The sequence below is a fragment of the Adiantum capillus-veneris genome, chromosome 14, assembly GCF_014529385.1.
Source record: "Adiantum capillus-veneris isolate H3 chromosome 14, ASM1452938v2, whole genome shotgun sequence".
NCBI classification, from domain to species: domain Eukaryota; kingdom Viridiplantae; phylum Streptophyta; class Polypodiopsida; order Polypodiales; family Pteridaceae; genus Adiantum; species Adiantum capillus-veneris.
Window position 1 is genome coordinate 144,952,813 of NC_140944.1, and position 17,400 is coordinate 144,970,212.

The following is a 17,400-nucleotide window of genomic DNA, read 5'->3' on the forward strand; positions in this document are numbered from 1 at the left end:
AGTACTGATGCCAGTGAGTTATGCAGGGCATGGGGTAAAGTTAGGGATCAGACGGCACTCATCTTCTTTGATCTAGGTGCTAAAGCAAACTTTATCTCACCAGAGTTATCTAAGAAGCTAGGCATCAGAGCTGAAGAGATGGGGTACACAGCAGAGGCAGGGCTTGCATGTCCTGGCCACTCAGAGTGTGTTACTCCCATTATTGGAAAGCTGCGTCTGCATATTCAGTCATATCTGGACACAGAAGAGTTCTTTATCATGCCATTGGAAGGGTGCGATACGCTACTTGGGATTCCCTGGATGTTCAGAGTACATGGGGTGCTGGATGTCTTTGTCAAGACGATCACCCTTCAGCATAGGGGCAAAATTTATGTTTTGGATGTAAAGCTCAAAGGGGAGTCTGTCCCTATTGTATCTGCTTCTGCTATCACTTCTGTAATAAAGAATCATCTTTCTATGTACTTGATTTTTGCACTGATGTCTCAGATACTGATCAATCAAATTTATCTGTGTTAGATAAAGAAAGGTCAACATTTTTGCAAAAATTTAGTGACTATTTTTCTGATTCATTACCGTCGCAATTGCCGCCAGAGAGACTTGAGGACCATCGGATAGATTTGGTGCCAGGGTGTAGCCCACCAAATAGACCTCCCTACCGGGTTAGTGCGGCGCAACAAAAAGAGATTATGGGCCAGGTTGAGGAGTTATTAGAGAAGGGGCTGATTCAGCCTAGTTCTTCACCCTTTTGCTCCCAGTGCTCCTAGTGTAGAAGAAGGATGGCTCATGGCGCATGTGTATGGATTACCGTGCGTTAAATAAAAATACCATCAAGAATAGGTTTCCTATTCCGTGAATTGATGATATTTTCGATCGTTTAGAGGGTGTTGCAATTTTCAGCAGGATAGACCTTAAGAGTGGGTACCATCAGATTCGTATAAGGCCAGAGGATGTGCACAAGACCTTTTTTAGAACGACATTTGGTCTTTATGAGTTTCTAGTGATGCCGTTTGGGCTAACAAATGCTCCTGCCATGTTCAATAGAATGATGGACCGGTTTTTCCGCTCGCATCAACAGTTTGTTGGGACGTTCTTCGATGACATGATAGTCTATTCGAAGAATGAAGAGGAGCATAGGCGTCATTTGACCATTGTGTTCAAAGAGCTGCGCAGTCACAGGCTACTTGTCAATCCTAAGAAAAGTGAATTCTTCTTGGAAGAGATCCACTTTCTTGGCCACATAGTCTCAAAGGATGGTGTTAGAATGGATCCCGCAAAGGTCGAAGCTATTAAGACATGGCCAGACTTGAAGACTGTGCACGATGTTAGAAGCTTCTTGGGATTGTGTTCCTACTATAGAAGGTTTATCAGGAATTTTGCAGAGATAGCATCGCCTCTTCACGCTTTGCAAAAGAAAGAGGTCACTTTCAGATGGACCCAAAAAGAGATTTCAGCTTTTAGTCTCTTAAAGGAACAGTTGACTTCAAATCCAGTAATTGTTTTGCCAGATCTCAAGAAGTCATTTGTGGTCCAATGTGACGCCTGTGGTAGTAGCATCGGAGCAATGCTAATGCAAGATGGATGGGTAGTAGCTTATGAAAGCCGAATTTTGCAAGGGCCAGAGAAGACTATGCAAGTCTATGAGAAAGAGCTCTTGGTCGTGATTCATGCGCTTTCTAGCTGGAAGCACTACCTCTTAGGTACTGATTTTGTTGTCCAAACAGATCATCAGACCTTGCGATACTTCTTGACACAGTCAAAGTTATCCGAAAAGCATCTGCGATGGGCAAACATTCTTTCCATGTTCCACTTCCAGATTATGCATGTGGAAGGCAAGAAGAATGTTGTGGCTGATGCGTTATCATGGAAGCCACAAATTTCAGCCGTGTCAATTCCTTATCATCATGAGTTAGATGACATTAGGGAACAATATGCTAAGGATCTTTGAACAGTTGCAAGAGGGGCAACATCATGAGCACTACCTCCTCAGAGATGGTTTTATGATGATGCATGGCAGACTTTGTGTCACTAGGCCATTGTGACATAAGGTCATTGAAGAGAGTCATGTCCCACCGTATGCAGGGCATCGTGGTAATGATGCGACAGTCAAAGCGGTAGAGACATTCTTCTATTGGCCTACCTTGAGGAGAGATGTGGATGCCTTTGTGCGAGCATGCATAATTTGCCAAAAGGTCAAGTTTGAAAGGCAAAAGGCACCAGGGTTGTTACACCCACTACCAATTCCAGATAAGCCATGGGAAAGCATTGCTATGGACTTTATCTTTGATCTTCCAAGAACGCCAACAGGGAATGATGGTATATGGACCATTATCTGCAGGTTCACCAAGTAGGCCCATTTTATTTCTGTCAGGAAGAAGATAAAATCTGGTCAGATGGAACGCTTGTTTATGTACAATGTGTTTAAGTACCATGGTATGCCACAATCGATTGTCAGTGATCGTGATCCTTGCATGACCAGTTTGTTCTGGAGAGGATTGTTTGAGAACATTGGCACTACGCTCAAGTTCTTGTCTTCGTTTCATCCACAAACTGATGGACAGTCAGAAGAGGCTAATTCTACTGTCTTAGATCTGCTGAAATGCTATGCGTCAGATAATAAGGGCAAGTGGGAACAGTATTTTCCTATGCTTGAGTATGCGTACAATAATACGGTGCATTCGTCAACTGGCAAAGCACCTTTCGAGATTGTTGAAGGCGGCAAACAAGTTCCTCCCATTTTGCATACAAAGGACAAGATCTTTGAGGCAGATCGATATGTTGAGAACATGGATGAGATGTATAAGAAAATTAAAGTTGCCTTTGAGAAGACTCAGGCAAAACAAAAAAAGGCTGTTGATCGTCACTGTCGTGAATCGCTGTTATCACCTGGTGATTGGGTTCTGTTAAGGTTCGAAAAGGCAAGGTTAAAGAAGATGAAGGGCAAGGAACGGTTGTTTCCTAAGCTCAGTATGCGTTACTATGGGCCTTTTCAAGTGCTTGACAAGATCGAGAATCACGAGGCACAATCATCAAGTAGAATTGCCCATAGGCACATCTTCCTCCATTCTAACAATCAATAAAGCGGATTCCATATACGTTCCTTGCGGGGGATTTTGATGCATGGGCAACGACACAAATATCGAGCCAAGCAGAGCATCTTTATATGAATGAACCACTCTATCCCACGCTTCAACTAACGACTTATGATCATGAGATGCAGATGCAGAGGTTCCAGCACTTCTCGCATCCAATGCAGGTACATAATTTCTTGAGACGGGCGAAACACAAGGCTTTGCAGTCTTCTTTGGAGTTTGTCAACCATCAGTGGAATCTCCCATTTTGGCTTTACCTTTGGTATTATCCTTTGCAGTAGGATGTACATTAGCCAAGCTCTTAATTTGTTCTTTATCCTGTTTGACTTGCATGCTTCCATTAGAATCCCTCATCTTTGGCCTCACAGACGAAGAGGAGGGAGAGGCAACACGAGTTCCAGCTGTAGGAACTGCAGAGTGTGGCAATTTCAACAGAGACTCTTGGCATTCAGACTGAATATGGCCAAATTTGCCACAACTAAAACATGCACCCTCAAACTTCCCCCATTTGAGTTTGAATGGCCTTTTGCCTACCATTGGATCGCCAGAGTCAAGCGTGATTCTTGACGGCATCGGATTATCCGTATCTCACAACACACAAAATCTATTGGAATTAGTATCCAAGTTTGGGGGGGCATATTACTTTGCCCAATTGAGCAGCCAAAATAGAAAAGAAATGCTTCCAAGTCCATGGGAATCCGACTATTTCCACCCAAACTAGGCACCTATGTTGTATCAAACTCTGATAAACCTTAGTAAGCCCCCATGGCAATACTTGTGTCATTTGCATGTTGAAAAACAAAGCGACATTTCCAACAATTGCGAACGAGTGCCCATGTCTGCCAGTAACACCTCATAAAAACCACGGGCACCAAAATACACCCCTCCGATTGCTTGTCTTTTCAACAAAAAATCAACCCATTGACCTACATCTTGTGTTGAGGGCATCTTGCCAAGGAAAAACAAAATAACCGCATTCACCGCATATTGTGCAACCAGATACATAAGCTACTGAACCGGAGTAACCACTTCAGTAGCGGGTTGCTGACCTTCCCATGCATTCCTAGCATCCGCAAAATCCTCCGACAAGCGCTCTTTGATAACGTTTGCGGCATCCATTGAGGAAAGATCAATGTGTTTCTACGCTTATATACAGCTTCTTCTGCCATAAATGAACCAACACCGCACCTTCCACCCAAAAAAACCCTGCCGCATATAAACCCCCCTACTTCAAGGAAACACAGGACAAGCACTACTCACTTTTAGTTTTTAATAAACTTTCTCTCTTTATCTCTGCACACAACCGCGACTCACTTTACATGCAGCCCAACACTCTTTCAACAAGAGACTGTACAAAGTCGCACAACAAATTCCAATTACAAACTTTCTGAAGAACCAACTCTCTGTACCAACAAAACACTGTCAGCCGAAACTTGTGAAGGAGGCTATCGTCGAGCAGTGGGCTGAAGACACAGCTTGTAAAGGTCGCACAGGGCTCAAGGCTCGTAGAGATAGAGCACGCGCAAGGCAGTCCTGACTCAGTGCTGTGGACTTGCACGCAGCAAAGATTCACACACAGAGCAAATACAGGCAGAAGGCAGACATGCAGAGAGTGTGATACTCACGCAGAGCAGTCCCAATGCACGCGCAGGCGAAGTTTAGAGACGCGCAGAGCAGCTTGAGTCGCGCGCGAGAGCACACACACATATCTTTTTTGTTTGTAAATCGATTTGATTAATTTACTAGTGGGAAACCTCGAAGCGAGGAAAACCCACAAAAAGGATCATATACAAGGGAAGAACACATAACCACTCAGCTGTACAGTGTAGCTAGAAACATTCATAGGAAAGCTGATGCATCTCTGTGGTGATATCACCAAGTTCCAAAGCAAACCGTAATGATTGCCCAAGAGAAAACTTGAAGAGTGGGAACAGGTCTGCATGAGTACCATCTAGCATGTAAGCATTGGGCTGACACCACAGGGTCCAATAAGCCCAATATCTGACCCACATAAAGAAAACTGCAAAACGCTATAGTGTCGGCAAGAAAATGCCAATTGCTCAGAACCTTTTGTGGAAGAAAATCCCTGGAAAACGGAGCTGCATACATGCCGATACACGACGAAGGAAATCTCTAGTAATGCAGCAATCCCACAACAAGTGGCAGACATTCTCTTCCACAGTCGAACAACGGACATAAGAAGAAGGGCGAATATGACATGCCCTAAGAAAAGTACCGACTGGTAGCACTCCAAGCAAACAGCGCCAAAGAAACAGTCGCTCTTTCAAAGGAAAATGGCTTTTCCACAAGGCAGAGAGAAGCTTCCTCCACCAGAGATCAGCTTTGTGCATCTGCCAAAGGGCATTATAAGGATCAGCAAGCCAAGGTTGTGGTAGAAGAAGAGCATAAATTCGACCGGCAGAAATATCTTGAAAAGGCGTTTTTTGAAGATCCCAATCAGACATGCGATCACCATTAGGCAAAGGTGTAACGGGCAAGAAATCAAGCAACATGTTTTGAAGTTCTCTCCAAAACTGACGGTAATGCATGCCCAATCCAAAACGGTGAGCAGCGAAGGGAAACTCAAAAGTATATCCAGCCTCATCAACCACACGAATGCCATGACCGGAGAGAAAGTAAGCTTGGCAAGGCGAGTGGTCGACCAAAGTAAGAGAATACCCGGCTCCAATGGAGACTCTCCGAACGAATCGAATCACTTTCCCGTCAAGGATTTGATGATAGATGAATCGTAACCTCTTTCCAGGCCGATACCAAAGTGGAAGCAAGAAGACATCCAGGAATGTGCCCTTCCATCTTGCCAAATACCACCTCGCAGATAGATGATTGCCAATGGCCAAATGGGGAAGTAACAACATGCTGACCGAGGTATGCAAACATCAGAGTCCACGGCTGAACACACACACACACACACACACACAGACCATGCTTGTCAAGCAAGCACTTTTTTTTTTGCAAGTAAGAAGTGATGCAAGCTGGGCTGCTGCTCATTATTTTAGTCAATCATGTTTTTTCTTCTTTGTATGGCATGTGCATGCGCTGGCTTGTATGTGCACATGCACTTGTGCATATTTGTGTGTGTGTGTCACTTAGATTGTATTATTTACTAAATAAGTTTTCTCGTATCATCACATCATTGTATTGCTCTGTTCTTGCATAAATTCTTGTCATCACTACAGGATCCTGCATCAGCTAGTACCTTGCAAAATCTGAGAACTTCAGGCCAGACAGAGCTGGCAGAAGCACAGTGGGAACAAGTACAAAGCAGTCCAAGTCTGAGGGCCATTGTAGAGGAGATGGAAAGAGAGGGACCTGCTACAGTAATGAAGTAAGTCCTAGGAACAATTATTGATTCCCATGCGCTGGATGCTATCGAAGTGGTTTTTTTTTCAGCAAGGTCTTGACTCTTACTATGAACAGGATGTTGACTTCCCTTCAGACGGTCATGGTGCAAGTCTTTGACAGTGATATCTGTTGTGGGCATTCTATGTCAGAGCCTTGTTTGTGACATTCGTCTTGCTTATTGGTTACATAGGATGCATAACTTGTCTGGTAGGTTGATAATATATAGATAGAAAGATAGGGTATTTGAGAGGTGATTATGATTGGGTGTCTTTGAGGTCGTTTTTTGGACAGGCTGTCCTGCTATAGTTTCAAATCGTTGATGTCTAGTGTAGTAAAGGCACCACCTGTCATGTCCAATTTATTATTCAATCTTAACGGCAATCAGAGTGCCAAGCATTCCAATAGATTGCTTTATCCCTGAAAATAGTGTATTTTCTTGATTGTGTTGCTTTGCTGTCGTAAAAGGATTCTTATTTTTTGCTTGATCCCTATCATTTTCTCTTGAATTTACGTATTTGCAGGTATATGGATGATCCAGAGGTCTTAAGTAGGCTAGGAAATTCCCTTGGGTTTTCATTTCCGGAAGGATCGACCATTGATCATGAAATTAGTCAAGCAACACCAAGTGTGAAGTTTCCAGGTGAAGATACTGGAGAGGAGGTCGAGGAAGGATTGGCTCTTCACCATGCAGCAAGTGCAGGAGATGCAAAGGTTTTCACTCTCTGTTTACTTTTCTGCTCAGCATGAAACCTTGGGTTTGGACTTTACCTTTAGATTGTGTGGGAGAAAGGTCCACTTGCGGGCAGGGTTGTTCCTTTATGCTATTTAAGAGGTTTCTCTTCAGCAAGGTTTCAAAATTGATAAAACACTCATCCACATACACAAACATATTTCCTCTTATGTTTTTGTAAGGGATGATTTTGATTTAAAATCAGTTGGTTTACATGAGTGAATGTATGGTGAGAATTAGAGAAGCCGGGGAAAGGGGAGGCAGCAAGGGCCAATCAATGTGTCTGACCTACGATTCAACCCTTAGACTGGCAGTTTGGAATGCTGATGGGACCTTGAAGTTCAATGCAGGACATTTTGAGGAGTCCTTTGAGGTTCGGAAGTGTATTGAAGTACAAAAGACGCTTCAAATGATGGTGTTTGGTCCATGATACAAGACTTAAATGGACAGTTTGGAAATGGATTCCTTCTCTTTCCTTTCCCCATTCGAATTGCTATAGATAATTGGTTTTTGGAACCCCGGATTAGGGGTTGGTGGACGTACGTGAAATCCAATTATTTTCAAATATGTTTAGGAGAAAAGGCTTTGAGGCTGCTCCGAGAAGTAGAGGCATTATTCCGATTAGGCGTGTGATTGGCAACTTGGTAGATACGCAGTTGCAAAATTTTGATGAGGATGTGCACGGCGAAACTACTCGATTAGCAATGACGTATGACGAGCCAAATATTCAGCTACTACTGCGGCTAGCAACCAACATAATTAGCATCGCCACTTCATTTCCCCTACTTATATTTGTGCGAAAGAGACTCGCAGTTTCATTTTAGAGTTTGAGTGACACAATGAAAAGGCATTTTCTATCCTTCTATTAAATGATTCATGTGTAGGGTTTCACAGGCCCCATGGTAGGTCCTGAGCTTGGATGCAGGACTATTGAGGAGACATTAATGGGCTGTTCTATAGGATTGCGCAACAAGATACACCAATGTCACGAGGGAACATTTCCTAGAGTGACAAGTTGCAGATGGGAATTTGCTTTTTGTAAAGCAGAATGACCTTCATCTATGCTATATATAAAGGGGGAAGGGATTCCGGAGTCCCTCCCCCCAGGTGGCAGCTTTTGCTGTGTCTGGTCGGGCAGCATCTGTGAGGTTTTGAGCGGAACAGTGTGACAGAGTGAGTGAGAGAGAGAAAGGGGGAGAGGTGCCGCCGCCTCCATGCGCGCTTCTAGAAAATTGCACGGTTTCTTTCTTGGTGGTGAAGCCAATATGTGTGGAAACGTGATGATGGCGACTGTCGAGACAGTGTAGAGTTGATTCTCTGAGCTCTTCTTGTGCCCCCCCCCCCCCCCCCCCCCCCCCCCCCCCCCCCCCCCCTCCCTCTCTCTCCCCCTCTCTCCCCCGACCAACGACCGCCCACCATTTCCCAAAGTCACAACGTCGACCTAAAAGAGCAGTTCTCGGAGTCTCAGACTGAGTATTCAGCAGGCAATTGGGGAGATGATGGATGGAGAGGTAAGGCCTACAACAACAACAGCTTCTGCCACAGTAAACGGAGGATATTTGGGCTCAAACCATATACAGGCAGATAGAGCATGGCGGTCAGCAGGACACGGATATGCAGTCGAGGGTGATTGCCGTGGTGCATGATAGTGGAAGCAATCCATGTGTCAACCTTGGACTGACTCAATCCTGCAATTCACGCCAACAGTTGAAGCGCTAGAAGCTGAGGAACCCTTCAACTCCTCACCTTGCAAGAAAACTTGGGGTTCGTGGGCTGAAGGGCTGATCATGAGTTGGCGCCGTACCTATACCTCACCTAAGCTTCCTATAACCCTCCATGCTGATGATAGACAAATCGTTTGAGCAGGTGCTGTTCCCATCTCTAAAGGAATTTAGCAAAGTTCTCGATCCAGATTTTACCCGGCTTTTGTGCCAGGACTCAGTAAGGCGGTAAGGCGGTAAGGTCCTGCTAGGAGTCTCTCTCTCTCTCTCTCTCTCTCTCTCTCTCTCTTTTTAGTATGGATCGGCCACCCCCATTTCAGTACTCTCTGGATGCACCCTCCATCTCCCTCACTAGGGTAGAGATTACTAGGCTCATTATACAGGACTTGATTCAGCTGGATACGAAGAGGACATGGATACAACCTACACATGAGCTAGGTACGAAGATGACTTTCTATAGAGAGCATCTTCTCCAACTCACGGAGGATGGTTTTGTGATCAGACCAGGATACATGGACACTCATCTATCCCACGGGATCCGATGTGCTATTGGTCAGATACGCACATCCTCACATCAGCTAGAGATCGAGACAGGCAGATTTAGAGGAGTACCCGCCGAGTCCAGGATTTGTCAAGTGTATCAGATAGAGCCAGAGACAGAGCTACATTACATATGTCATTGCCCAGTATACTATGAGATACGAGGTCGCTTTCACTGTCTATTCAGAGAGGGTTTTGGGCCACTTTCTAGGGTCATGAGATACCAGGATCAGAGATGCCTCGGATTATACTTACTGGAGATCCGCAAACACAAAGAGGACCTCTTGAAGAGGGGCACAATGAGAGATCTCCAACAACAGCGGAAGATTACAGATTTCTTTCAGTCACAGACAGAGCAGTCTGAGCAACCTCAACAACATAATAACACCAGAGGCCTCAGAGGCATACTGCTTGATTGGGCGATAGAGTTGGGGCGGTCCCGTCGCCGACGGATGAGGGGGCCCTCTCTACATCGACGCAAACTGCGACAAAGGATCCATACCATACTGGCGCGCCATAGGAGCCGTCCCGACAAAGTGCATTGAATCTCTATAGCCTTTTGGAGACTGATGTATATGTATATGTATGTGATGCCTCGATTGTTAGAGAGCTCCGTTGTATCAGCTCACCCCTTTGTATTTCCCTTGTATCAGCTTTCACCCCACCCCTACCCCCTATTTTCTTTTCAGCTCTTTGTACTCTTTGTACCAAGACCTGGTATTAGATTCACCACATGTAACATCTTGGTCTCATAGGTCATTTTGGATGGCGACTTGGAATTGTAATGGGTCTATGAGGTTGGATGTTGGTGCCTTTGAGGACAGTTTCAGAGACGAGGACATTGTTTTCTTTTCAGAGACTCACCAGGCCCCTGGCCAACTGTTGCCACATGTGGTGGGATACAAATGAGAGACAGCCCACAAAACAGTCACGAGATCTGAGCATGGGAGTAGAGGTTCAGGAGGAGTAGCGGTGTTGTTTAGGGAGGAGCTACAACCACTACTACATATTGTACGGAGAGATGATCAGGCTAGATACATGTGGGTGAGGCTGAGAGCTGACACAGATCGATTTCTATATATTGCTATATGTTACTTCCCCCCCAGTACGTCAGTATATGCTGTATCCAGAGGGCAGTCGCCTTTCTCAATTCTAGATGATGATATATGGGAGTTTTCTAGGGATGGTGATATCATCCTCCTAGGAGACTTCAATGCTCGAACGGGCAACTGTCAGACAGTCTTCTACGACACCTCAGATGAGATGCTTAGAGAGTTGGATGTGGGTGAGCTGGGGTTTGACAGATGCTCACATGACAGAGAGCAGACTGAGTATGGGAGATACCTCACGGAGATGACGACTACACATGGGCTAGCCATACTTAATGGCTTACAGCGGTTTCCTGGAGCAGCAGGCTTCACATGCTTTCCACACAGACATGGGGCCAGTACAGTGGACTATGTTATGACACAGCCGAGCTTTATTCCTTGTATTCAGGATTTCATAGTGGGAGCCAGACCAGTGGGCGTAGCAGTGGATCATGCTCTCTTGACACTGTCCGTATCTTTTCAGTTTAGTACAGCCCAGAAATCAGGAGGCAGGTCACACACCCGTTGTACATTTACACCAGAGACTGACTCGGTTTATACAGAGGCGATCTGGGATCGTCTATGCACAGTTGCTCCAGGCCTCTCAGTAGAGGAGTGCACTACTTTATTGACTGAGACACTACATGATGCAGCATCAGAGGAATACCCACACACTCAACCGGATCGGAGGCGACATTCTGGGAGCATGCCCCAGAATAGTTGGTATGATGAGGAGTGCAGAGAGATGAGAGCCCAGCTTCAGAGGGATCTTCATTTAGGAGTCATCACCTATAGACAGTCGCGGATTGCTTTCCGGCGCCTTGTGCGAAAGAAGAAACGAGCTTACCTGGCCCAGATGGAGCGAGACTTGTATCAGTTGTTCTTGAGTAGAGACTCAGGCGAGGCATGACGACTCTTCCATGAGCACTCCCCTCCCCCAGTGATTACTTCTCCTGATGTGTGGGGCCAGTATGCGACATCGTTATATACGGTTCCTGGGCAGGATCCCCTTCCAGATCCTACACAGCCATGTCCACCTACGAGCACCTTCTTTACCACTGAGATGGTAAAGAGAGCCATTGGTACAGAACCTATGAACTCTAGCGAGTCACCTAGAAAGCGCGCTGGACCTGCTGCCATGGGACCCCAGGAAACATGAGGCCGACTACCAACCAAGTGGCCTCTCTGAGTGCTAACCAGACGAGGGGCTGCCGTAGGTGCTCCTCTGTGCACGTCGGCTGTCTCTGCTCCAGGCCACGCCGTAAGAGCTCCCAAGATCGAAGCAAACTCACAGCGAAGCGGTCCTTCAGTCTCCTGCTCAAATCAACTCGGCGCATCTCTGTAAAGATCCATCTGGTGGAAGGTTGCCAAGGGCCTCCTGACTGAGGCACCCTGGCACGAAGCCTCTGCAAACAAGAACTCCTTCCAGGGCTCCTCACCTGGAAGAAGTCCTCTGACTATGAAATTCCCTAGAAGGGCTCTGCTCTGTTGTGCTGGATCAATGATCCCAAGCCCTCCCTGAGAACAAGGAAGCGTGATGACCGACCAAGCCACCTTGGCTGGGGCCATTTGAGTGTCACGTCCTGACCAAAGGAAGTTCCTGATCAGCCTCTCTACCTGGCTGATACAAGAACTCGATAAGATCCAGCAGGAAGTGATGTACCACATAGTCGCCAACAACACCTGGTCGGCAACTACTACTCTACCAGCCACCAACGAAAGTCGTGCTGAGCTCCAATCTAACAGCTTTCTCCTTATGGACAGGAGAAGAGGAGCAATCTGCTGCTCGGGAGACAAATCCAATCCAACCTGACAACCCAAGTACCGAACTGCAGTCCCTGGGGGAATCCACCTGAAACCCTCTCCTCGCATCCAATCTTGTACAGGAGCACTACCAACCGAGAAAGTCACTGTCTTTCTCCAGTTGATCAGTGCGACCGATGCACAACAGAAGGTCTCCAAAGCCTGCTCACATTTGTGAAGATTGGCCTCCTGGCCATCTAAGTACAAGGCTGAGCCACTGAGCTGATGCTCTGCACCCCTCTCATGCCCTGCAGCTGGCAACCCTGTACCTCCTCTGACAAACCTGTGAACTCTAGCCAGTCACCTAGAGAGCGCGCTGGACTTGTTGCCATGGGACCCCAGTAAACATGCGGTCGACTACCAACCAAGTGGCCTCTCTGAGTGCTAACCATGAGGTTCCAGACGAGGGGCTGCCGTAGGCGCTCCTCCGTGCACATCGGCTGTCGCTGCTCCAGGCCACGCCGTAAGAGCTCCCAAGAACGAAGCAAACTCACAGCGAAGCGGTCTTCCAGTCTCCTGCTCAAACCAACTCGGCGCATCTCTCTAAACATCCATCTGGTTGAAGGTTGCCAAGGGCCTCCTGATTGAGGCACCCTGGCACGAAGCTTCTGCAACAAGAACTCCTTCCAGGGCTCCTCACCTGGAAGAAGTCCTCTGACTATGAACTTCCCTAGAAGGCCTCTGCTCTGTTGTGCTGGATCAATGATCCCAAGCCCTCCCTGAGAACAAGGAAGAGTGATGACCGACCAAGCCACCTTGGCTCGGGCCATCTGAGTGTCACGTCCTGACCAAAGGAAGTTCCTGATCAGCCTCTCTACCTGGCTGATACAAGAACTCGATAAGATCCAGCAGGAAGTGATGTACCACATAGTCGCCAACAACACCTGGTCGGCAACTACTACTCTACCAGCCACCAACGAAAGTCGTGCTGAGCTCCAATCTAACAGCTTTCTCCTTATGGACAGGAGAAGAGGAGCAATCTGCTGCTCGGGAGACAAATCCAATCCAACCTGACAACCCAAGTACCGAACTGCAGTCCCTGGGGGAATCCACCTGAAACCCTCTCCTCGCATCCAATCTTGTACAGGAGCACTACCAACCGAGAAAGTCACTGTCTTTCTCCAGTTGATCAGTGCGACCGATGCACAACAGAAGGTCTCCAAAGCCTGCTCACATTTGTGAAGATTGGCCTCCTGGCCATCTAAGTACAAGGCTGAGCCACTGAGCTGATGCTCTGCACCCCTCTCATGCCCTGCAGCTGGCAACCCTGTACCTCCTCTGACAAACCTGTGAACTCTAGCCAGTCACCTAGAGAGCGCGCTGGACTTGTTGCCATGGGACCCCAGTAAACATGCGGTCGACTACCAACCAAGTGGCCTCTCTGAGTGCTAACCATGAGGTTCCAGACGAGGGGCTGCCGTAGGCGCTCCTCCGTGCACATCGGCTGTCGCTGCTCCAGGCCACGCCGTAAGAGCTCCCAAGAACGAAGCAAACTCACAGCGAAGCGGTCTTCCAGTCTCCTGCTCAAACCAACTCGGCGCATCTCTCTAAACATCCATCTGGTTGAAGGTTGCCAAGGGCCTCCTGATTGAGGCACCCTGGCACGAAGCTTCTGCAACAAGAACTCCTTCCAGGGCTCCTCACCTGGAAGAAGTCCTCTGACTATGAACTTCCCTAGAAGGCCTCTGCTCTGTTGTGCTGGATCAATGATCCCAAGCCCTCCCTGAGAACAAGGAAGAGTGATGACCGACCAAGCCACCTTGGCTCGGGCCATCTGAGTGTCACGTCCTGACCAAAGGAAGTTCCTGATCAGCCTCTCTACCTGGCTGATACAAGAACTCGAGAAGATCCAGCAGGAAGTGATGTACCACATAGTTGCCAACAGCACCTGGTTGGCAACTACTACTCTACCAGCCAGTGACAAATGTGCTGAGCTCCAATGTAACAGCTTTTCCCTGATGGACAGGAGAAGAGGAGCAATCTGCTGCTCGGGAGACAAGTCCAAACCAACCTGACAACCCAAGTATTGAACTGTAGTCCCTGGGGGAATCCACCTGAAACTCTCTCCTGGCATCCAATCTGGCATAGGAGCACTACCAACCGAGAAAGCCACTTTCTTTCTCCAATTGATCAGTGCGCCCGATGCACAACAGAAGGTCTCCAGAGCCTGCTCACATCTGTGAAGATTGGCCTCCTGGCCATCTAAGTACAAGGCTGAGTCATCGGCAAACTTAGCGTCCAGTAGCTCCTCTCCCCGAATAGGGAGTGCTAAGCCCCGAAGACCAACCTGTTGTGACACCAAAAATCTGTTCATCGCCTCCGCATAGAACAGAAAGAGAAAGGGGGCAAGAGGACAGCCCTGTCTGACCGAGCGTGTGAGCATGAAGCGCTTACCTCTCCCCCCTGCCAAAAGCACCTCACTGTGAGCCTGTCTGTACAAAACTGACACCCCTCTGATCCAAGCATTTGAGAAGCCCATCCTGCGAAGAGTGCCCTCTAGAAAGTCCGAGTCAACTCGGTCGTAGGCCTTCTCAAAATCGAGAAGAAGAATCACAAGGTCCTCACCACGGAGCCGTGCCAGGGCAGAAGCCTCCCAAAAAGAAAAGATGTTGTCAAGGATACTGCGTTCCTTGACAAAACCTGTCTGAGTTCCAGGTATAAGGCTCTCTAAAAGTGACTGAATCTTCAAACTCAGAGCCTTGGCAAGAATTTTGTAGGCTGAGTTGAGGATGGTGATGGGGCGCCACTGTCGAATCTCATCGAAGGAGCCACCCTCCTTGGGAATGAGGTAGATCAGGCCCTCACTCATGCTGTCAGGCATCACTCTTGTGTGCAAAATGTTTTGAAAGGCAGTACAAAGATCTGGGCCAAGCAGGTTCCAGTACTCCAAGAAGAAACTAGGAGTCAACCCATCCTCTCTTGGACAGCTACCATGAGGGAGGGCCCTCAGAGCTGTGTGTAGCTCCTCAAGTTGAAGTGGCATCTCTAGCCTCTCGCGCATCTCCTCTGTCACAAGACATGGCATCTGTGCCCAAACCTGCTCCCTGCATGCATCCTGCCGCTTTGACTGAGGCTCAGCCGATAGTAGCTCACGGTAAAAGTCAGTACCGACTGCACGCATATCCTCGGGCTCACAAGCAACTGACCCATCGGGCCTTCTCAACTGACTGATCTTGGCATGCGAGTGCTAAGGGCCCGCTGTCTCAAAAAAAACACCAGTGACTCTGTCACCCACCTGAGTCCACTGAGATGCCTGTCGGTGGAAGGCAAACTCATGACGCCTCTCCTCTCTGCTAGCAAGCTCCTGTCGAGCCTGCTGTAATTGCTCCTCCAACCATGGACTGTCTGGATGCTGCTTCTGCATCCTCTGTAGTGAAGCAATGCCCCGTGTGAGACGTTGCTCCACCTCTCGCTGCAGCCCGGCGAGCCAGAGACTCCTGGAGAAAAAAGTGGCTAAGCTGAGCTAGGCTTGAGGCCACTCTGTTTCCTGGTGAATCTTGTCTGTCCATGCCCGCTGTCCAGAGAGCCTCTACCCTCTCTCTGAGTGCCGAGTCCAACAAGACCCTCTCTGGGATTCGGAGCATCGTGCTCCCACTCCTCTGCCTGTGTGCCACTGTGAGGATCACTGGTGCATGGTCCGAGAAGGAAGTCTCTGCCAGGATGCCCACGGAACCCCCCATGTCACTGAAGTGGTCACTAGTGTAAAAGCGATCCATGCACGATAGATTCACTCCTCCCACTCTGCGGTCCGATCTAGAGAAGGTAAGACTGTCTGGGGGCCTCACAAAACCAGAGTGCTGCCATGTATCCGAGACCCTCAAAGTCCTGCAAAACCTCTCCCAAGCTGCCAACTCGACTCCATTCACAGTAGCATGGCTGCCACCAATCCTGTCAGAAGGGTCCTCCCACATGTTGAAGTCCCCTCCTATACACCAATGATCGGCCTGCGGCAAAGACTCAACAATCTGTGACCAAAACTCTGCACGAGCACTCGCCACATTGGGTGCATAGATGTTCAGGAAGCCCGCAAGGCCACCCTGAAACTGCATAGTAATCCACTGAGCCGTGCCTGGCACAATAATCCCTCTGCCCACAATGGCCTGTTGCTGCAGTGAGTCCGCAATAGTCATACATACCCCTCCCTAGATGCCTCCAGGTCCAAAAGCAGCTGACCAAAAGGTATCATAACGTCCACTCAAAATTTGACCACAACGCCGAATGCGGCTCTCACGCAGATGGTGCTCCTGAAGCATGAGGAAATCAATCTCTCCTCCCACAAGGCAACGTTGAAGCTCCTGACGCAGTCGGCCCTGCTGTCGTTGAAACTGGGGTCCACCTAGTCCCTGCACGTTCCATGAGACGATCCTCATGGGGAGCGAGAGAGTACAGATGCTGCTAGAGCAGCAAGACGGGCTATCTTCGAGGCAGGCTTGGATGGGGAGTAATCCGCATCTGAGCGTCCTTTAGATAGACGTGACTGCAGTGAGTGCCTAGCCCAAGCCCAAGCAGAGTGAGCCATACACAACGCAACCTCCTCTGTCCAGGAGTCCTCATGAATGTATACATAGCAAGGCAAACACTGCGTATCAACAAAGTACACCACAATGTGCCTACATCTTGCTGAGTCTGGGGGTGTCACCGCAAACTTGGCCAATGGCCACAAAGTCTGCAACATATTTGTAACTGTAAGTTCTCCCATGTGGTGAGAGAACTCTAAGACCTGTGTATGTAACCATCCCACCACTCTGAATCGGCCCTATCACAGAGGGGGAAGGAGAAACCAACTGCTGAGTCGAGGGCCTCTGTCCCCCTAGCGGCGAGGAACAAAACATGGACCTTGAAACAATCTGCCTCATGGTCTGCTGCGGAATCGCCGAGAAAACGAGTGAACCCGTAGTCGAAGAAGTCCCAGCGGCGTCTGATGTCAATGCTCGTCAGCCCACGAGGGATGGCTGCAAGGGAGGATGTGTGAATCTGCAGAGGGGGCCGCAAGAAGGGCTGACCCTCTCGCGCTAGGCGACTCGTGGCAAAGGCGCTGCCAAGAGATCGCCTAGCCTCCGAAGAGG

General features: G+C 48.2%; 1 protein-coding gene across 2 annotated transcripts in view; it reads left to right on the forward strand.

The window, feature by feature from the left end:
* Window positions 1–17,400, forward strand: part of LOC147443296 (ankyrin repeat domain-containing protein 2A-like) — a 182,234-nt gene that overhangs the window by 76,686 nt on the left and 88,148 nt on the right. For both annotated transcript variants that reach the window (XM_086529196.1, XM_086529195.1), the window contains exons 4-5: window positions 6,287–6,435; window positions 6,974–7,163. In XM_086529196.1, the coding sequence (XP_086385322.1) occupies window positions 6,287–6,435; window positions 6,974–7,163 (339 nt within the window). The remainder of the gene's footprint in view (window positions 1–6,286; window positions 6,436–6,973; window positions 7,164–17,400) is intronic.